The sequence below is a fragment of the Molossus molossus genome, unplaced genomic scaffold (assembly GCF_014108415.1).
Source record: "Molossus molossus isolate mMolMol1 unplaced genomic scaffold, mMolMol1.p scaffold_m16_p_12, whole genome shotgun sequence".
Taxonomy (NCBI): Eukaryota; Metazoa; Chordata; class Mammalia; order Chiroptera; family Molossidae; genus Molossus; species Molossus molossus.
The window spans coordinates 102,505,402-102,526,758 of NW_023425347.1; the positions used below are offsets into that span (position 1 = coordinate 102,505,402).

The 21,357-nt window shown below is 61.4% G+C and overlaps 1 protein-coding gene across 1 annotated transcript in view; it reads right to left on the reverse strand.

Annotated features, from left to right (window-relative positions):
* The window catches only part of AJAP1 (adherens junctions associated protein 1), a 55,039-nt gene that overhangs the window by 2,936 nt on the left and 30,746 nt on the right, over window positions 1-21,357 (reverse strand). Inside the window, exon 4 of the mRNA XM_036256848.1 lies at window positions 840-927. Coding sequence (XP_036112741.1) covers window positions 840-927 — 88 coding nt within the window. The remainder of the gene's footprint in view (window positions 1-839; window positions 928-21,357) is intronic.

Here is a 21,357-nt window from a genome sequence, read left to right on the forward strand (position 1 = left end):
AGGACAGGCGGCCATGTGGTCCGGCCTCTACCCGGGAAGCCCACCCCCCGTGAGCTGAGCGCTGTCCTCATCATCGGACCCAGAACGCGCCTGGGGCCCGGGCTGGCTGGCCGTCGGAGGCGGCTCCGTGGCCCCGTCTGAGTGAGGCCCGTCCCAGGCGTGTGCCTCCCCGTCCGCCTCCCTGACCCTGGAGATGACCTTTCTACCGCATCCCGTCCTGTGGATGCTCCGGCAGCTCCCACCTGTCAGCCCGTCTCGTTTCCGACCAGCTCCGCGGGGAGTAGGGGATCCACTGGGGGTGTGAGCTTTGATGCTAAAAGGAGCCACGCCGGCTGGAGGCGCGGCCGCGGGCGGACGGGGGTCACCCAGCAGCTCCCTGCTTTTCCCAGGGTGGAGCAGGTGTGTGTGCACCACAACCTCAAAATAGGCCAATTTCCAGGAGGAAACAGGCAGAGACAGGCTGCCTGGGGCGAAGCGGTAACCTAATTCGGCAGACACGGAGGGCTCCTCGAGGAAGGGAGGATGAGAAGAGTCTGGGCCGGCTCCGGGCGCCCGGACAGCCTGGGCCAGCGAGGGCCCGGCACTGCTGGCAAATGGAGAAAAAGATTGCGCCCTGGGTGGACGACACCCAAAGGCACTTGGATCAAAGGAAAAGGAGTCAGCGGCTCAGCAGGGCATCTGCAGACCGCGCCCGGTGGTGGGGGTGTGCTCCCAGCGCCGTGGCCCGAGCAGAGGCACAGTGCTCTGGGGCCAGGTATGGAAGCGAGATCTTACCGTGTGCCCCTCCCCGGGGACCCCCACAGCCCCCTTTCCAGACCAGAAGGGCCGAGGATCCTTACCAGTTTTTTAAGACAAGAGTTGTGATCAGAGCAGCTATGACCATGATGAGGGAGACCGTGATGGTGACAACCTGGTGGACAGCCAAGCCTGGAAACAGAGGGGAAGCAGAGGTGAGACCAGGGTCAGGGATGAAGGGGTCCAGGAAGGGGGGCATTGACCTGTCCTGTTAGCCTGGCTGTGGATGCCAGGTCCTGCCTGAGCGGCCTGCCCACGCGGGGCAGGGGCCACAGTGGACGGCTGCCTGGGGACAGCTCAGGCCCACAGGCCCCTCCTGCGCACACCAGGTGCTCAGGTGTTGTGGGCACCAGGGCTGCCATCACCCGGAGTGTGGGAGGGAAGCCCCAGCACCCCAGCCCCCTAGCCCCCCAGCCCTGGCCTCTCTGCTTCCCGAGCTCTTTCAGTCCCGGCTGTGGCTGGCCTGTGGGCAGCTGACCCTTCCAGCACCTGCAGAGCCGCCCACCTGGCGCAGGTAAGCCCGGCCACTCTCTCTCCTCCCGCCCTGGGCGAGTTCTGCTCCTGATTCTGAGCACCAGGGCACTGGCCTCCACATGGGGCAGGACTGGGCCTGACCAGGAGGAGCCAGGGTGGCCCAGGACTTGAAGGTGGGAGACAGCCCTGCAGCTGGGGACACTGTGAATCGTTGAGGAACATCTGCTCTTCAGGCTTCCTCCAAGTCTGCGTGTTGAGGTCCCAGGGAAGGAAGCATCCAGGCCCAGCGGAGGCTGTGAGGTCCGGTCCTGCTCTGTGCGCGCACGGCGGTGTGTGCACGCTGGTGTGTGCGCACGGTGGTGTGTGTGCACACTGGTGTGTGTGTGTGCACGCTGATGTGTGTGTGCACGGTGGTGTGTGTGCATGGTGGTGTGTGCGCACAGTGGTCACTGTGGTGTGTGCGCACGGTGGTGTATGTGCACGCTGGTGTGTGCGCACAGCAGTGTGTGTGCACGCTAGTGTGTGTGTGCACGCTGATGTGTGTGTGCACGGCGGTGTGTGTGCATGGTGGTGTGTGCGCACAGTGGTCACGGTGGTGTGTGTGCACACTGGTGTGTGCGCACGGCAGTGTGTGTGTGTGCATGCTGATGTGTGTGTGCACGGCGGTGTGTGTGCATGGTGGTGTGTGTGCACAGTGGTCACGGTGGTGTGTGTGCACGGTGGTGTATGTGCACGCTAGTGTGTGCGCACAGCAGTGTGTGTGCACGCTAGAGTGTGTGTGTGCACGCTGATGTGTGTGTGCACGGCGGTGTGTGTGCATGGTGGTGTGTGCGCACAGTGGTCACGGTGGTGTGTGTGCACACTGGTGTGTGCGCACGGCAGTGTGTGTGTGTGCATGCTGATGTGTGTGTGCACGGCGGTGTGTGTGCATGGTGGTGTGTGTGCACAGTGGTCACGGTGGTGTGTGCGCACGGTGGTGTATGTGCACGCTAGTGTGTGCGCACAGCAGTGTGTGTGCACGCTAGAGTGTGTGTGTGCACGCTGATGTGTGTGTGCACAGCGGTGTGTGTGCATGGTGGTGTGTGCGCACAGTGGTCACGGTGGTGTGTGTGCACGCTGGTGTGTGCGCACGGCAGTGTGTGTGTGCACGCTGATGTGTGTGTGCACGGCAGTGTGTGTGCATGGTGGTGTGTGCACACAGTGGTCACAGTGGTGTGTGCGCACGCTAGTGTGTGTGTGTGCACTGCGGTGTGTGTGCACGCTAGTGTGTGTGTGTGCATGGCAGTGTGTGCGCACGCTGGTGTGTGTGCACTGTGGTGTGTGTGCACAGCAGGACAGGGACAGGGTTGGCCACTCCAGAATGAGGGTAGCCAGGGCCCAACCAAGCGCTGGCTGCTCACCCCACCTTCAGACAGCAGACGGTGGGAATTCTCTCGTACTCTCCCTGTGCCTCCCAACCACCCCCGCACCATCTCCAGTTTCCACCCCGGGTCCCCCACCCCAGCCTTACTTCTGATGACACATCCATAACACTCCTCCTGGGACAGGGACAAGGGACACCCCCCCCGGCAGTCTCTACTGGTCATTTAGGGCCACCTAGAAGGTCAGGGCTCTGGCCACAGTCTGCTGTTACCTGGGCACCAGAGGGCGGCACCCTCCCCGTCAGAAGTGCTGTTTCTCTGGGTTCTTTCACCCGAGATGCTTCAGCATCTGTCTCTCCACTCCTGGTGCCCAACCCTGACGTCCATTAGCAGAGGCCCACCCATCACACCCGAGGAACCGGGCGGGCCCCATGGTGAAGACGGGGGCGGGGGTTCTGGCGTGGAAGGTTTCAGAATGTAAGATTCCTCTGGCGGCCTTCTAAGGACAGTCTCGCAGACAGATGTAACCTCTCTGCTGAGGCGGATCCTCGTGGTGGGGGGTTGCTAAGGAATGGTTCAAAGCTGGCAAACCATTCTCTTCCTGCCGGCCCCTGTCTCGTCTGCCAGGGAGATGCCCATCCTGAGAAGCAGCATACGCACCACTAGGAAAACTGGAGGAAAGTTCATCCTTCTACCCATGGGCTCAAGACCAGGTACTGAGCATCCACTGTGCTCCGGGCGGCGCCAGTTCTGACCAGCTCAGGAACAGCCGCTCTGGTGCCCGTTATTTATAGGGGCCGCGTTCACTGTCGGTTCCGGCCAGCGGCTTCCCATGCACTGGTGCCGTTTGTGGCCTCTGCGGTAACCCTCTGAGAGAGCGGGGCCCCTCCTGGAGGGCTGCCGAACCTGTCTGCCAGGGGGTCAGCGTCATGCGTACAAACCGCTCTCAATCTCAGCAGCAATGCAGTGCCCACCTGCCTCACTAGTCCCTACCTGCTCACCAGCTTCCTTTAGACTCAACCGAGACGCTGCTGGCAGAGGGGATGGGAAAAGATGCCCCTTTTAATGGACAGCCAGGGAGAAGAACTGCTCAGTTTTCCCTCACCCTTTATCCACACACACACTCTGGCCCAGTCAAGAGATTGCCATGCTGTCTCGAAAACTATGAGTTCATCCTGTGTCTATCCTTCCAATGATGAGAAGTAAGCCGGTGATGATGATGGTGATGATGGTGATGATGGTGATGATGCTGATGATGGTGATGGTGGTGATGATGGTGATGATGCTGATGGTGGTGATGATGGTGATGGTGGTGATGATGGTGGTGGTGATGGTGGTGATGATGGTGGTGGTGATGGTGGTGATGATGGTGGTGGTGATGGTGGTGGTGATGGTGGTGATGATGGTGGTGGTGATGGTGGTGATGATGGTGGTGGTGATGGTGGTGATGATGGTGATGATGCTGATGGTGGTGATGATGGTGATGGTGATGGTGGTGATGGTGATGATGGTGATGGTGATGGTGGTGATGATGGTGATGGTGATGGTGATGGTGGTGATAATGGTGATGGTAGTGATGATGCTGATGATGCTGATGGTGGTGATGATAGTGATGGTGGTGATGGTGGTGATGGTGGTGATGATGGTGATGATGGTGATGGTGGTGATGGTGGTGATAATGCTGATGGTGATGGTGGTGGTGATGGTGGTGATGATGGTGATGATGGTGATGATGCTGATGGTGGTGATGATGGTGATGGTGATGATGGTGATGGTGGTGATGATGGTGATGGTGATGATGGTGATGGTGATGATGATGGTGATGATGATGATGGTGGTGATGATGGTGATGGTGGTGGTGATGGTGATGGTGATGGTGATGATGATGATGGTGGGATGATGCTGATGATGCTGATGGTGGTGATGATGATGCTGCTGATGGTTGTGATGATGGTGATGGTGATGGTGGTGATGATGCTGATGATGATGGTGGTGATGATGATGATGCTGAAGGTGGTGATGATGGTGATGATGCTGATGATGGTGATGATGGTGGTGGTGGTGATGGTGATGGTGGTGATGATGGTAATGATGCTGATGCTGCTGATGGTGGTGATTATGGTGATGATGGAGATGGTGGTGGTGTTGATGATGGTGATGATGGAGATGGTGATGATGGAGATGATGGAGATGGTGGTGATGATGGTGATGATGGAGATGGTGATGGTGGTGATGATGAAGGTAATGACGGTGATCACAGGCATGCTCAACAATTGGTAGCAATCATTGGGTCTGTATGATGCCATCTAATCTTGGCAGCAACTCTCAAAGGTAGACACTGTCATCATAAATGGAAGATAACACTATCTGGGTATGTTTCTATAAATTCCTTGGGTCACATAGGATCTTCTGGCTCCACAGTCCATACTGAGTAGTATGATATGACTCTGAGCTCAGACTTTGTTCATCACTTTTGGCTTTGACCCGGCAGCCTCCCTTATTCCTGTGGAGGGACTGGTCCCCCCTCCATTCCTGGGGGCAGACAAGCTTCTCACTCATGAAGGCGAGTGCTTCGGCCTCACCACCCCCTCCACTGACAGACTGCTTGGGAGGGCTCCAGGTCCCAGGTCATACCCCAGCCCCCATGGCAAGAACTGAGTCTTCACTTCTCGGGCCGAACCTGCCCTCTCCGGGCCATCAGAATTGTGTGCCGATGGAGGCAGGTGATGTAGACGAGCTCACCGAGCTCACAGGAGCGGCGGGGAACGGTTCGGGTGTGAGACTAGCCCCGCTGGAGGCACTGAGCAGAGCACCGTCGTCCATGCCCCCGTGTCCGCAGGGCCAGGTTTCGACCCCTCCTCTTGTTACCCAGGGCATCCTTCTGTTGGGCTGAGCATCTGTCACGGCCAAGCCCTTGAGAGGGAAGAGTCCCACTGGCAGCTGTATGCCAGCTGTTCAGCCCCTGCCACCCCCGTGGGCGAGGCTGTTCTCCTCCCTGGTGGATGGAAGAAATCGAGGTCCAGAGAGTAAATTGCTGGCTCGAGGGACTTCCCACCCCTGATTCATGACTAAGAATGAAAGTCCATCCCTTTGCCTGAGGTCCTCATGAGCCTGTGTCCCTTAAGAAAAGGACCAAAGCCCTGGCTGGTTTGGCTCAGAGGTGAGAGCGTCGGCCCGCGGACCAGAGAGTCCTGGGTTCAATTCCCGCTAAGGACACGTACCTCAGTGTGGTTTGTCCCCGGCCCCGGTTGGGGTCATGTGGGTGGCAGCCACTCGATGCATCTCTCTCACATCGATGTTTCTCTTTCTCTCTTCCTCCCTCTCTCCCTCCTGCTCTATCTGAAGATTAATGGAAGAAAAAAAATGTCCTCGGGTGAGGATAAAAAAAAAAAGAAAAGGACCAAATCTTCACCATCTTCATACCCACCCTGCCCCCACACTGCCTGACACAAGACCTCATGACAGCAGTTATGCACGTTATCGAATCATTGAAGGATTATTGACCCTGTAACTGACAAGTAGAAAATGAGACAACCAGGGAGCAGGAAGACAGGTGACGCCCTAAGTCCGATGCTGGCCTTGCCCGGGAGGCCGTCCCTATGTGACATTTCTCCGTCGGACGTGCCAGGTTAGAGTCTGGAGGAAACCACAGGTGGGTTGATACCAGATAAGGTCCTCTGGGTGCAAATACAACAGTAACCTAGCGGCTGTGCTCCCTGCAAAGACCTCCACACCAGCCTTCCCCTCCGGGGCCAGTTGGTCCATCTGCATCTTTGCACCTGCCTGGCTGACGAGGAACCGGACTAGCAAAGAAGTAAAATGAGTTTCCGGCGGGCGTTTGGCGGAGCGAGGATGGAAGGCAATTCTCTTCCGCGGTCCCAGGGGAAACCAGACGTCCAGCTCCAATGCTAACACGGCGTGAGCACGTTCCGGCAATAAGACTGGTGAGGGGCAAGCTTTTCCTCCCCTACGTGACTGACCCTCCGTATCGGCTCAGGATACGTTCCAAGAGCCCCGGCGGACGCCTGAAGCCGTACAGAGAACTGAACCTTCCCTCTAGGTGCACGCCTAGGATAAAGCTTGATCTCTAAGTGAGACAGAGTTAGAGATTAACAACAACTCATCATAAAAGAGGCCAGTTATAACAATACACGGTAATCAAGGTTACGGGAATAGCTCTGGGGCCAGAGTTAAGTAACAGAAGGCCGATTTCAACACAAGCACCGTGGCCCCACCACGGTCGATCTGCTAACCCAGGCGTCTACGAAACGACGGGCGGGCGGGGAGCGTCTACAGCGTGGACGTGCCACCCAGACGGGACTCAGCGCGAGATCTCGGGACGCTACTCCGAAGGGCACACAATGTAACAGTCACGCATTGCTCATTTTTGAAACTTTTCGCTTAATAATCTTGAGCTGCAGTTGACGACCCGCAGAAAACTCGGAGGCGAAAACACGGACAAGGCAGGACTAGGGCTCCCGCAGTCCCAAGGAGCCTTTGCTCCCACTCTGATGCCTGGCCAGGGGTGCTGACGGGCAGCTGGGCTCATGAATAAGGAATCAGGAGCCACAGGAACACCCCACAGCCTGCGATCAGGATGGTCGAACAGGCCCCGGCCCCGGACATGGGGTGAGAATGATATCTGTGGGAACAGGTCGGAAGGTGGAAAACATAAGCACACCTCATCATGCCCTGTCTCGGGGGGTCGGCCATGAAGAGGCCCGGATGCTATGTGAGCAGCTGTATAGTGTTTCACGTGCCCGACCGCATGGGCGACCCCAAACGCCACGAGTCACATCCTCATCTGCGTACGTCCCACAAGTCTGTGTGCACCGGGCTGGCCGGGCACTCCCAAAAGAACTTGACGTCGGACACATGTCCCCTGGCCTCAGGCTCCACTAAAACTATCCCCTCCCGGGTGGCCCACCTCGAGGAGAAATTCCTCCAACAAGGGGAACTTTGTCAGAAGACTTTCAGCGCTTGGGGCCACAGATGGGGGACAGAGGGAGCCCAGGACAAAAATGTCACATGACGGCCGAGTCCAGACCCCAACGAACGCTTCTGTCCGCTTCTCTCAGCACCGACCACAGCTCAGCCTCGTCCGCAGCTCAGCCCAGGCGGTCACTGCCTCCGGGCCTGGGCTCTGTGGGGAGGGAGGGGGCACAGGACGGGAGCTGGGGAAGCCCCTTCACAACAGCACCTGCTCCCAGCAGAAGGGCCGGCCCCAGGGACATGGGAAGGTCCCCCGACTGGGGCCGGACCCTCCAAAGCCGGAGCACCATGGGGCTTCTTAGGCCTGTCACACTCCGCACCTGTCCGTGACGGCTGCCAGTTCCTCCTGAGACCCTCGGGCACGCATGTGCCAGGTGCACACCCACACGTGCACACACACCGAATGCACCGCGCGTCTCGTTTGAGAACAGAAGGAGCTGACGTCAGGCGGCTTGTGCCCCACATGGAGATGACCCATTTCTCCCCCCTCCTTCCCAGCAGCACTGGAATGTTCAGCAAAGGTGTCAGGCCGGGAGGAGCGTGCTGGGGGCGCTGCTGTGCTGGGGGGCACCCACCCGGCACCCGTCAGCCGGCGCCTCGGGAACGGGGCTGCCGCCGCGAAGGCGGCCCTGCCCGGGCCTGGCAGCCGGCACCTGGCCCACGCGTAGGCTGCGGAGTCCGTGACCGCATTACTCACTATCGAGATGGAGTCTGTATTTAGCCCAGAAACGGTGAATGGATCAAACAGCTAAGTGAACACGAAGGCTTCCCCACAAAGCCCGGCGGCCCTTTCTCTCCACGCGACCTGGGAGCCCGGTGCTGCCCGGGGCTCAGGACTGCCCGGTGCTGCTCGGGGCTCAGGTGCTGCCCAGTGCTGCCATGGGCTCAGGCCTGCCTGGTGCTGCTCTGGGCTCGGGTGCTGCCCAGTGCTGCCATGGGCTCGGGTGCTGCCCAGTGCTGCCCGGGGCTCAGGACTGCCCGGTGCTGCTCGGGGCTCAGGTGCTGCCCAGTGCTGCCATGGGCTCAGGCCTGCCCGGTGCTGCTCTGGGCTCGGGTGCTGCCCAGTGCTGCCATGGGCTCAGGCCTGCCCGGTGCTGCTCTGGGCTCGGGTGCTGCCCAGTGCTGTCCGGGGCTCAGGACTGCCCAGTGCTGCTCGGGGCTCAGGACTGCCCAGTGCTGCCCGGGGCTCAGGACTGCCCGGGGCAGTTTGGGGCTCGGGTGCTGCCCGGGCCAGTGCACAGCAGGTGTGCAGAGGGCGGTGGCCCTCACCCTGGTCATCACCACAGGGGAGTCTGGCAGAGGCTCAGGCCTCTTCCTGGGCAGGATGGCCAGGCCGTTGGTGTGGGCTCAGCCACGGAAATAGCAAACAGCAAAAGCTGTGCCCGGTCCCTGTGAGGAAGTCCCAGGACAGCACACCTCGACCCCCTTCCCTCCAGTGTCCGGGCCCCAGTGACCACTAACCTTTTCATTTGGGGCTCCCTTTAACACACTGCGTACCGCCTAGAAACCTCTAAGACATACGCCAGGGACCGCACGTTTTCGGGCAAACTGCACGTTGGGCTCTGAGCTGCACTCGTTTGAACCAGCAGATACCCCTTCCCCAGCTACTTTGAGAATACAGAACCGTGTGCTGTTTTTCGAACTTCGACCCTCAGGGCGAAGAGTCACAAATACAATGATCCTGTATTACCCTGAGCTTCAAAAACCGAAACAGCTGATGCAAGTGCAAACCCAAGTCACCTCGTGCGCGGTCCGCAACGTTTGGGCAGGAAAACACGAGTCAACTCGTGAGTGGTCAAAACACGTGTTCAAAATGCTTTCCCTCCCGGCCGGTGTGGCTCAGGGGTTGAGCGTCGACCCTGCACCAAGAGGTCGCCGTTTGATTCCCGCGCAGGGCACATGCCCAGGGTGTGGGCCCGATCCCCAGTGGGGGGCCTGCAGGAGGCAGCCAGTCGATGTTCTCTCTCATCCATGTTTCTGTCTCTCTCTCCCTCTCCCTTCCTCTCTCTAAAAGGAAAATGCGTTCCCTGTGCCCTTGGCTCCTGTTCAACAGACAGGCGCCCAGACCATGTGTTCGCCCCCCGTGGTCTGCGCCCTCGTCCCCTGAGAGTCTCAGTGACATTTCAGCGCTGATGGCCCGGGACAGGCTTGTCCGTCTGGAGGCTCCCTCGGAGGCGCCATTCTAATCACAGGCTCCCGTCTGCGGGCAGAGGCGCCAGCTGAGCCCCGAGGGGGCGCAACTGTTCCAGCCAGCAGCCCCCTCGCGGCAGGTGCGGCACAGACAGAGGCAGAACCACGGGGCAGAGACAGATGCCATGAGGATCGTGACCGCGTTGGGGGCTGGCCCCACTGCCTTCCGCCCTCGGCTCTGTGCTCCGAGCCCCCGCCGTTGGAACTGCCGTCCCCCAGCTGCTCCTGGGGTGCGGCTCTTTCCTGGGGCCCAGCCTCGAGAACCCTGATTCCGTGTCCATGAGGATCACCCATGAAAATGCCTTCTGACTCAGGCCACCTGGGAGGAGCTGGGCGGTCACCGAGCAGTGGCCCGAGCTGGTGCTTGGCCGAGTGAGGCGGGACGGGGACTTGTCCCTGAGCTGTGCTTACAGACCTCCAGCGGCCACCCCACCCTTTCTCTCCCTCTGCCCCACGCAGGCCTGACTGTCCCCCAACGAGATGCGACTGAAGAGCGACACGCCCCATTTCCAGAGGTCCTTGTTACCTAGAAAAGTGCTGAGTGTCCATTCAGGACCTACTACGTGCTGGAGCTGGGCTGGCCACTCGGTCCCATTAGGGAGGGAACGCAGGGGAGTCCCCACACTGAGCACACCACAGAGGCGGAGGGGGTGAAACCAGCCCAACTCCCAGAAGTCAGTGCGTGAAGAGGCCTCCGCGGTTTGAGGTGCCAGGAAGACCTCGAAGGGAGACAGTCCCGGGAATCGGGAGAGGCTCCCCAAATGACCACAACTGGTACCCCAGGTGTGATGTGCTGCCAAGGTGGCCCCAGGTCTTCACCCCTCTCCCAGACATGCGTTTTGCTGTGTCACAGGGCAGTGGTCACCCCCGTAAGAGGTGACGTCCCCCGGCCCGATCTCTGAAGCAGAGGCGGGCACAGCTGTGTGCGTGGGGCTGGCTCCTCCGCCAGCCGCCGTGAGAACAAGCCCGGGCCGCTCTGGGGGATGGGGGACAGGGGAGCCCCTCCGACACCTCAGTCACCGGGACGGAGCCAGCCCAGATCTGCCACAGACGCAGGCCCCTGCCCCGTCACATGGGGAGCCTGGGGGACCCACACTGTGTCCCCCGAGCCTCCGTGCTGCCTGCCCCACAGCAGTACCTGGGCAGCAGCTCACTGACAACTGATGCACCAGGGGGCACGGAGCGGGGGGGCGGTGGGGGGCAGCGTTCCCACCAAGAGAAGAGAGTTCACGGAGGAAGTCAGAGCGGGGCTGCCCGGGCGGCCTCACGGACACCAGGCTGCAGGGAGGTTACCGCTGCCAAGGGGCGTGGTGGTTTGAGGCCGGAGAGCTCCGGGTGTCAGGCGTGGCCGGCACCACGCTAGCAACCCAGCCTCCTTCACGGCAGTCGCCTCCCTGCTCTTGTCACAGCCCCCCGCCCCCCGGGGAGCCCCGGCTCTGACGCCTAGGTCAAGGCAAGGGCTGCAGACACGTGGGTTTGCTTTGCAGACGGCGGGCTCCAGGGAGGAGGCTGTGGGTAGCCTATGGCCCCGCCCGGGGCTGTGGTGGAGGTAAGCCCCCAGCCCCCGGAGCCCCTCCCGATGTTGCAGAAACACAGAGCCCCGTGCTGACACCGGAGCGGAATTCTGCGCACAGACCGTAGCTCCTCCTAGGGGCTCGGGCTGCAGGAGATGGAATCTTCCAGAAAGACACCTTTTCGGAACGTTGTTTCACCCCAGGCACTGCGACCTCTGCTCTGTCCTTCCACAGAGAGGTGCCTGGTCACGGCTTGGAGAGTGACGGTGAGAGCATCTGGAGCCCTGGTCCCGGGCCAGGGCCGGGGTCTCTGTGTCGGCGTCCCTCCGCCTCACCCGGCCCCTGCAGCTCCGGGGCCCCACCAGGGCTGGCTTCTCCGGGTTGGGGGTCTGTGGTGACCACCGCTGTCCCCACAGGGAGAGGCACCCCCCATGGACGTGGTTACACAGCTCACCAGCAGGACAACTGGAGGGTTCTGAGTCGAACCTTCAGGGGTCAGCTGAGCCGGGAGGCAGGACGGAGGGTCTGGCCTCGTCCCCTAGGAGCACCACGCAAAACTTGCAAACAGGCCCCGGGGCCCAGCTGGCTGCCCGCTGCGCCCGGACCCCCTGAGGGCACCAGCGCGGCCAGCAGGAGGGGTGTGGCTGTGCCCACGTTCCAGGGACCTGCCAGGCAGCTGGGAGGCTGGGGTCTCAGTGCAGGGCTGATGGGTGAGGGGAGCGGGGACAAGACCTCCCAGCACCCGCGTCCCATAGGGGTGCTCAGCACCTTTCAAAGCCTTCCTGGGCCCGGCCGGTGTGGCTCAGTGGTTGAGCATCGACCCTGCACCAAGAGGTCGCCGGTTCGATTCCCGGTCAGGGCACATGCCCAGGTTGTGGGCCCGATCCCCAGGGGGGGGCGAGCAGGGGGCGGCCAGTGGATGTTCTCGCTCAGCGATGTTTCCATCTCTCTCTCCCTCTCCCTTCATCGCTCTCTAAACACGAACAAAAAAATCTACAGAAAAAAAGCATCAATGTCTAAAAAATAAATAAATAAAGGCCTTCTGGTGGGGACCGTCATTAAATAGAGCAGCAGCCGCCGTGTTTACGCTGCTGCCATTTTATTAAGAACAGGAGACAAATACATGCATTCGGAAGGCCCCGATGCCCCAGCCCCCAGCGAGCAGTGTGCTTGGGCCCCCGGTTGCCCTCTGGGCCCCTTCTTCCCCCTGGATCGGGCAGCATGAGGATCCCCGCGGCCCCAGCCCCCAGCTCTGAGCGGAGCCGCCTGTCGGCCGCCTGGCAGGAGGGCCTTGCCCACGTCGGCCGGGCCTCTCTCTGCTCCGTGCCCCTGGTCAGGACAAGAAAGGCCCGGCAGAGGTGGCCTTGGACACTGTCCCTGGGATACCTGGAGGAGGCCTGGGGGCGGGGGGCGGAGGGGGGCTCGTGGTGGGAGGAGCAGGCTGAGGGGGACAGCTGCCCTCCCTGTGCTGTGGGGTCCCTGAACCATCCGAGCCCCTCGGCAGGACGGCCTTCCGAAGCCCAGGGCTGGGCCCCCCAGAGCAGCACCGCACACGACCAGGACCCCGTGCACCTTCCGTGGGGGAACCGGAGCCAGGATCCTCTCGGCGCCGGGAGAACAGAGAGGCATTGTTCCACCGCCCCCAAAAACACGGCTCCCCGCAGTGGGGAGGCGTCTGTGGGCTGCCAAGGCCGAACCCGAGGCTGGAGCCTTCGGAGGAGGACGGGCCTTCCAGAGACATGGAAACCCGGCTTCCAGGCTGCTCGGTCCCACCCGGCTGCGGGCAGGACAGCCCAGAGCGGAGTCCGCGGCGTCTCCCTCGAAGGGCCGCACCGTCCCCACCCGGCTGCCGGCAGGACGGCCCAGAGCGGAGCTGCAGGCAGGACAGCCCAGAGCGGGGTCCGCGGTGGCGTCTCCCTGGAAGGGCCGCACCGTCCCCACCCGGCTGCGGGCAGGACGGCCCAGAGCGGAGTCCCAGGCGTCTCCCTCCAAGGGCCGCACCGTTACAAGTCCAGGCTTCGAAGGCCACCGTCTCTGTGGCTACCACGGCCCCGCATGGTAGCTCCGTCTGCTACCAGGGCAGACAGTGGGGTGCGGCTGTGTCCCAGGCAGACCCCGCCCAGGGACACGGCATTCGCATTTCAGACAACTTCCAGGTGCTCGGAAACACTGTCCTCATCCTCCTGGTGTCTTCCAGCCTTGGAAGAGGGTAAAGACGCCCTTGTTAGCTCCCAGAACGCACAGAGACAGGAAACAGGAGCGTCTGGCCCAAGGGCCAGCCCGCCGACCTCTGACTCGGAGCCTGAAATTCTCCCGGTAGCTTATCTGCACAATGTCCAGCGCTAAACACAAGAGCACCAGGCACCCCAGGGGCAGGACCTAATGCACGAAAACCAAGAGGAAAAGGAAACCAGACAAAGTAATAGTCCTGTAGAGTGTCCCGGGAGGGGAGTCCGCTGTCAGGCAACAGATAGTAAAGAAAACGGATTAGGAGATGAAGTCCGAGAGAGCCGGGACCCTGTGGGAAGACTCTGCCTTATACATAAATCACGCCCATGAATAATTTACATACGTGGATGTAAATAATACATATGGATATTTCTGGAAGAAAACAAACCATTTATGCTAATTCCCGTGTGATGAGCCTTGGGCAGTTTCTGCTTCCTTGTGGGGTCCTGGCTCCCCATCCGCGCAGCGGGGGGCTTGGCATAAATCAGTGGTCCTCGAACTGCTCCTCTGAGGCTTCACCTCGGCCCCCCGGGGGCGGGTGAAGAATCAAGGGGGAGGCTCTGGGCGCCCCGCTCTCTCCTCACTGTGTGGTCCCCCTTCAACCTGTTTCCACGCTGGAGACGCAACATTTCATTAAAAGGACATTGGCAGCCGCTGGGGTGACTGGTGCCCGGGGACCTTGGCGGCAGCAGTGATGGGGTTCTGTGAAAGGGGGTTCCTTTCGGGCTCCACCGGCCTGTTTGGGGGCAGTGACAGGAAGTCAGGAGAGGCCCACGGGCCTGTCGAGTGGCCAGAGCAGAGGCCGGGTGACCACAGGGCCTCCAGGGCACAGCCGGCGGGAAGTCTGCCCAAAGGGCGTGAGGAGGCTGGGGCAGGCGGGCACACCGCCACCTTTGCGCGGGCTGCGTCCTCGCGGGCTTTGGGTGACCTCCCTCTCCCAGAGCACCCCGCCTTTGTCTCGTGCCTCAAATCCCACCGTGTGGGTCCTGGTTTTATAGATGTCTTAGGAGAAGGGACCTCCTCAGAGGCATCAATCCTTCAGCGGACAGTGACTGGGTGGGGCGTGGGCGTAGGCGTGGGCAGGGACGTGGACGTGGGCAGGGACGTGGGCGTGGGCAGGGACGTGGACGTGGGCAGGGACGTGGACGTGGGCAGGGACGTGGGTGTGGGCAGGGACATGGACATGGGCAGGGACGTAGACATGGGCAGGGACGTGGGTGTGGGCAGGGACGTGGACGTGGGAAGTGGGGACTGTTTCTTAGTGGCAGGGGACTCAGAGAAGCACCAGCATCCTGGCTCTGTGGCGCTGAGAAGGGCGGGGAGGAGGGCTCCACCTTGCTGGGAGGTCCATGCAGGGACCTGCACCGGGCTCCCTCCTGCGTGTCCAGTTCAGTGGCCTAAAGCTCAGCGCCTGCTGAGCGCCAGGTGGACCACGCAGCCTTCCCAGCCCCGCAGGGTGGCGGGGACAGGGCTCGCACACTGGCTGAGCGCGCCCCCTGGGCCACGCGGTCAGCTCTCAGCGCTGCGCTGACCGTCTACACTGACCATGCCACGGCATCCTCTGTCACCCAGACACCCTGCCTTACGCGTTCTCCTGTCTGTTGGACATCACCTTGGGGGGAACGCTGTCCCCCTCAAGCACAAAAACAAACCTGGTGGTGCCTTACCCTCCATCTCGGTGATGCCGCCAGTGTCTCCCTCCTTCTCCTGCCCGTCCCCATCCGCCTCCCCCTCCTCGGTGATGGAGGCTCCTCCACCCGCCGAGCCCAGCCGTTTGCACAGTGACTTTCCCGGCCCCCTCGCCCTGTCTCCTTGTAGGCACTGCCACCCTGCAGGGAGCCAGCAGGCTCATGGTGCACAGGGCGGTCTGGCTGCATCAGGACACAGGTGAGCAGCGGCTGAGCCCAGGGGACTCAGAGAAGCACCAGCATCCTGCCCCCAGCCTCTGTGTCCAGGGCCACCTGCCCTCTTGGCTTCGGCCAGGCCTCCGGCATGTGGGACCCACAGTGGACACACTGGCCGAGAGCGGGGTGCTCCCCCCGGGCCTTGTTTCAGGGGCATCTGCCCCGGACAAACACTGTCACCTGGCCTGTTCTCCGGATACAGTGGCCGGGGCCTGGGTAAAGTTGGGGAGCAGACACCCAGACACACTCGCGCAGCCGCGAGGGCACCCCGGCTGTGGGCCGGGCCCCACTCCTCTGTCCCCGAGCCCGTCCGGCAGAGCCACCAGGCTCATCACGTCCCCTGCTCTCTGGAACTGCAGAGCCAGAAGGCCACTCGCGGTCACCCCCTGGGCCGGGCCGGGCAGACCTGTCCAAGGCCTTCCCAGGCCACGGGGCCTCTGCGGGTGCGGAAGCTGCGACACGGTCTCCGAATGTGGGTGGGGAGGAAATGTCCGTGGCGGGAGGACGTGGGCGGTCGGAAGGAGCAGCACCTGCCCGGGTGGGTTCACAGGTGCCCCTGACCAGGAAGCCGAAGAAGAACAGGGGAGCAGTGGCCTGGGATGCCCAGGCAGGTTCCAGGCCTGGTTCAGTCACTGCCCTGGGACCTGGGCAAGGAGATCGGCTGACCGCCGGATTCCCCCCCGGGGATCGACCAACACCGACCTCTCCCACTCACCCTCCCGGCCTCGGGTCAGGGCAGCGGGGCTCTTCCCTGCTCCTAGAGTCCCTTCCGTGACGCCACGGCCGCCCAGGACGATGACAGTGTCGCTGGATGTGAGGGTGACCTCAAGCCCACCTTCCTTCCTCCCACCCTCCCTCTGTCTCTGTCTCTCCCTCTCCGTCTCTGTCTCTCCCTCTGTCTCTGTCTCTCCCTCTGTCTCTGTCTCTCCCTGTCTCTGTCTCTCCCTCTGTCTCTGTCTCTCCCTCTGTCTCTGTCTCTCCCTCTGTCTCTCCCTGTCTCTGTCTCTCCCTGTCTCTGTCTCTCCCTCTGTCTCTCCCTCTGTCTCTGTCTCTCCCTCTGTCTCTCATGCTCTGTGGGTGAATCAGTCTGATTAGACTAAATCAGGGCTACATCGCCTCCTCTTGAGGTAACAGCAGGGGGTCCTCTCATAGTGATGGACAGAAGGGGGTTTCACAGGAACTTTGGGGGTCCCTGTGCCCCCTTGCAGCACACTCCCCAGCTCAGCCCACAGCTGGGAACCAGGAAGATGGGGATGATGTCTGTCTAGGAAGGCAGCGGCCACCATGAGGAACACCCACTCCAGGCTCAAAAACTACTCCGTACAGAGTCCTGAGGGTGGTGAGGCAGGATGTGGGTCCCTTTGGTCACCTCACATGTCCTTCCTTAGCACGAGGGGGTTGAGGGCAGTGAGGCAGCCAGGCCTGCCTGGACAGCGTGACCGCACCCACACCTCCGCTCTCTCCCTCCGGCGCATCCAGGTACACACACACAGGCACATGGGCAGACACTGGGCACACACATGCACACACACAGGCACATGGGCAGACACTGGGCACACACACATGCACACACACAGGCACATGGGCAGACACTGGGCACACACACATGCACACACACAGGCACATGGGCAGACACTGGGCACACACACAGGCACATGGGCAGACACTGGGCACACACACAAGCAAATGGGCAGACACTGGGCACACACACATGCACACACACAGGCACATGGGCAGACACTGGGCACACACACATAAGGACACACACAGGCACATGGGCAGACACTAGGCACACACACATAAGGACACACACAGGCACATGGGCAGACACTAGGCACACACACACAGGCACATGGGCAGACACTGGGCACACACACATAAGGACACACACAGGCACATGTGCAAACACTGGGCACACACACAGGCACACACACAGGCACATGGGCAGACACTGGGCACACACACAGGCACATGGGCAGACACTAGGCACACACACATAAGGACACACACAGGCACATGGGCAGACACTGGGCACACACACATAAGGACACACACAGGCACATGGGCAGACACTAGGCACACACACATAAGGACACACACAGGCACATGGGCAGACACTGGGCACACACACATGCACACACAGGCACATGGGCAGACACTAGGCACACACACAGGCACATGGGCACACACACACGCACACACGCACACACACGCACACTTCCTGAAGCTTCCTCTCAGAGCCAAGCCCTGCGTTTGCCTCCCCTGGTGTCTGGGTCACATGCCCTCTGCACGGGCTCCTGGGATGAAGCAAACGCACCTGGTCCCCCTCTCAGCTCCCAGCCCCACGGTCCCCTCCCCCGGCCTGTGGAGGGCCGGCCCTCTTGTCCTCAGACAGCCTGCACCTGAAGGGCGAGGCAGGCACCCGGACCTGCCCGCGGGCCCCACGCGGCCTCGGCCTCTGGGTTACTGTGTCCTGCCTCAGCCTCTGCACAGGCCCAGGGTGGTGACGTCAGCTCGTCTGCAGAGGAGAAGACCGAGGATCCCGGGACAAGGTGACTTCTCCAAGGTGACTTGGCGACAGGGAGCAGAGGAGGAACTGGCCACACACCCACACGACTCCTCAGTCCCGTGGGACCTGGAGGGGCCCCCAGCCTTTGGGCCCCCCAAGGGCACTTGCCGATCAAGCAGGAAATGCAGACTCCGCGGGACCGGCACAGAGGCCCGAGGCTGCGGGCACATGGGTGTGACCGGCACAGAGAGGGCGTTGCTGGGCGAATCGTGTCCCCGGGCAGAGACAGGATGCAGCCCTAACCCCAGGACCTCCGAGTGGGACCTTATTCGGAAATAGGGTCACGGTGAAAGTAACCAGGAATGAGGTCAGACCGGAGCAGGGCGGCGTCCAGTCCCTGCGCCTGGCGTCCTTCCAAGAAGACAGCCGCCTGGTGACGGAGGCGGAGGTCAGTGTGACGCGGCCGCAGGCCCGGGGACACCTGGAGAGGGGGCGGCGTGGCCCCTGGACGCCCTGATCTCAGACTTCCTGTCACAGACTCCGGCCTCCACACCGTGACAGGAAATTTCTGGTGTTGTCAGCCCCCCGGTTTCTGAGGCTTTGTCACAACGGCCACAAGAAACTCCCACACGCGGTGGACATGGACTGGGTGGGACCAGGCAGCCGCGCCCTCGTGGCAGGGTCTCCGCGGAAGCGGGCGGGTGGACGCAGCACAGCGAGTCCCTTCTTCGGAACCACCCGTGCTCCTCCACGTGGGTCCGTGACCAGGTACCCAGACTCCATCCCAGCCGCGCAGCGACCGCGGGGACCCAGCACCTTCCCAGCGTCACCGGGGACACCCCAGGGGCCACCGCTGCCTCACTCACTAAAAGCCTGACAGAGGGGGCGACGTCTCAGGCCAGGGGCCGAGCTGTGAGCAGCCAAACGCCCGGCGAAACAGGCAGCCTGCCGTCCACCCCGCCTGCCGCCAGCACGGAGACGGTGCCCCCGGGTGGCAGGACACGGAGCCCAGAGGAGTAGTTTGTTCTGATGCAACCACTTCCACCCAAAGGCAGAAAACACATTTCCAGTCACGGTGTGAAATCAGCTTCCGAGCGGACGTGGGCGGTCAGTGTGGGCGGTGTGGGCCCTCCCACAGATTGATGGGGGCCCCGGCGCGTAGACACCCCACTCCTGGTCCTACAGGATGCTCTGAACGAGCAGGTGGGCGCCAAAGATGCAGCCAATTCCTAACCCCGCACCTCTGAGCGGGACCTTGCTTGGAAATAGGTCGCTGGCAGATGTCATTAGTTAAGGATTGCCGTTACCCTGGGCTTAGGGTCAGCCCTCAATCCAGTGACAGGGGTCCTTACGAGAGAAAGAGGGGGTGATGTGAGACCAGGGAAGAAATCCACATGAGGACGGAGGCAGAGATGGGACAACGCGGCCACAAGCCAAGGACACCTGGAGCCGCCAGGCCTGCAGGAGGCAAGAAGGACCGTCCCCTGGAGACGGCGGGGGTCTGGCCCTGGGACCCCGTGTGTGGGACTTTCGGCCTCCAGAAATGCGAGGGAACACGTCTCTGTGGTTCTAAGCCCCCCAGTTTGCAGCGACTTGTTCCTATGACCCCAGGAAGTCAGAGTAGACGGCGCTGTTTTCACTCGACCAGCAGGAAGGGGGGCTGTGCAGGTGGCCCGTGGTCAGAGCCCCGGCCGAGTCCACGTCCACTCTCAGTCAGCTGATCCAAAGCCCGCGCTCTCTCCCCAGGTCCGCGTGTCCCAGACAAACTCCAAAGCGGCCCCCTGACTCAGCCACGGAGGGACCTGGGATGAAGACGTTCTCCAAGACAGCGTGTTTCCCAGGACCCGGTGGCCTGGGCTGGCCAGCCGCCACCAAAGACCCCCAAGTGATCCGCCTATGCTGGACTGGACGCCGAAGGCTAAAGAAACGCCTCCCGCCCGGCCCCTCGGCTCCGGGGAGCTGTGCCCAGTGACTCGGAGCCTCCACGATGCCTGTCGTTCCCCGTCCTCCGAGAGGGCCCTGCCGGCGGCCAGCGGGGGGCAGGAGGCCCGGGAGCACCCTCGGACCCTCTTCAAGGCTGCGCTCTATTAGATTCTGATCAAAGCGCCTGCTGTGAACGGTAGAAAGTGGGGTGGCGGTACCCCCAGAGGCATGGAGGAGGGCCGAAGGCTGGAAGTGGAGCCCTCCTCGGGAGAAGGGGCCGGGTCAGCTCACGCGGCCGCCTCCACCGCCGCTGCCCGCCGGGGCCTAGCGGGAGGCGCCGAACAATTAATTTGGGAAATTGTCATCCCAGATTCTCCAAGAAACTCCAGGCCGTGGAGGGTGTCTCCCACGACCGTTTGTTACTGGTACACATTGTTATTTGGTGTGATTGCATGTGATGATTTTGATTATTTCAGATTATTTTGATTATTTCAATTCGTGCGGTGCAGGGAAATGCAGCTGTGAGTTCCACTGGGATTGCCTCCTCCCCACCTTCCCTCCTCCTCTCCTCCCCTCCTTCCAGGGACTAGTCTCAATGACCTTGGCCCCAGGTGAGGGGGTGCAGGAGGGGTCTGGACCCCTGGTCCCCTCAAGATCTATTGAACCCAGCATTCAGGCCCCAGTCACCCTGCCTCTGCCCTGGCGTCCCTGTAACCCCCATGTTTCTGCTTCCTCTGCTCTCGTGTGTGTGGGTGTATATGCCTGTGTGTGCCTGTGTATGCCTGTGTGTGTGCCTGTGTGTGCGTGTGTATGCCTGTGTGTGTGTGCACGTATATGCCTCTGTGTGTGCCTGTGTGTGCCTGTGTGTGCGCATGTGTGTGTGTGTGTGTGGGGGGGGTGTATGCCTGTGTGTGTGCCTGGGTGTGTGTGTGTGTGTGTATGCCTGTGTGTGCCTGTGTGTGTGCGTGTGTATGCCTGTGTGTGCCTGTGTGTGTGTGCCTTGTGTGCCTGTGTGTGCCTCTGTGTGTGTGCCTTGTGTGCCTGTGTGTGCTTGTGTGTGCCTTGTGTGCCTGTGTGTGCCTGAGTGTGTGCCTGGGTGTGCTGGGTGCACACTGCTGGGTATGGGGAGTGAATACATGTGTGTGTATGTTTTGTGTGTGCATGGGGGTACATGTGCCTTGTGTGCCTGAGTGTGCAGCATGCATGTATGAGTGTGCACACACGTGCTTGTGTCTGCATGCACACAGCCCCTTCTCTGGCCCCGCTCAGCCAGGCCTTTCTCTTCCCCACCGGCCTCCCCTGTAGGACGCGGCACCATGCTCGCCAATAGAGCTCAATAATGGCTCTGCTGATTGACTCGTTGACCTTGGACAAATCGCTTACATTCCCTGCCTACTCATCTGCCAGAGGAAAAACTACGTGAGAGTCCTTTACAAATCACGAGGCCTCATGCAAATGCGAACAGC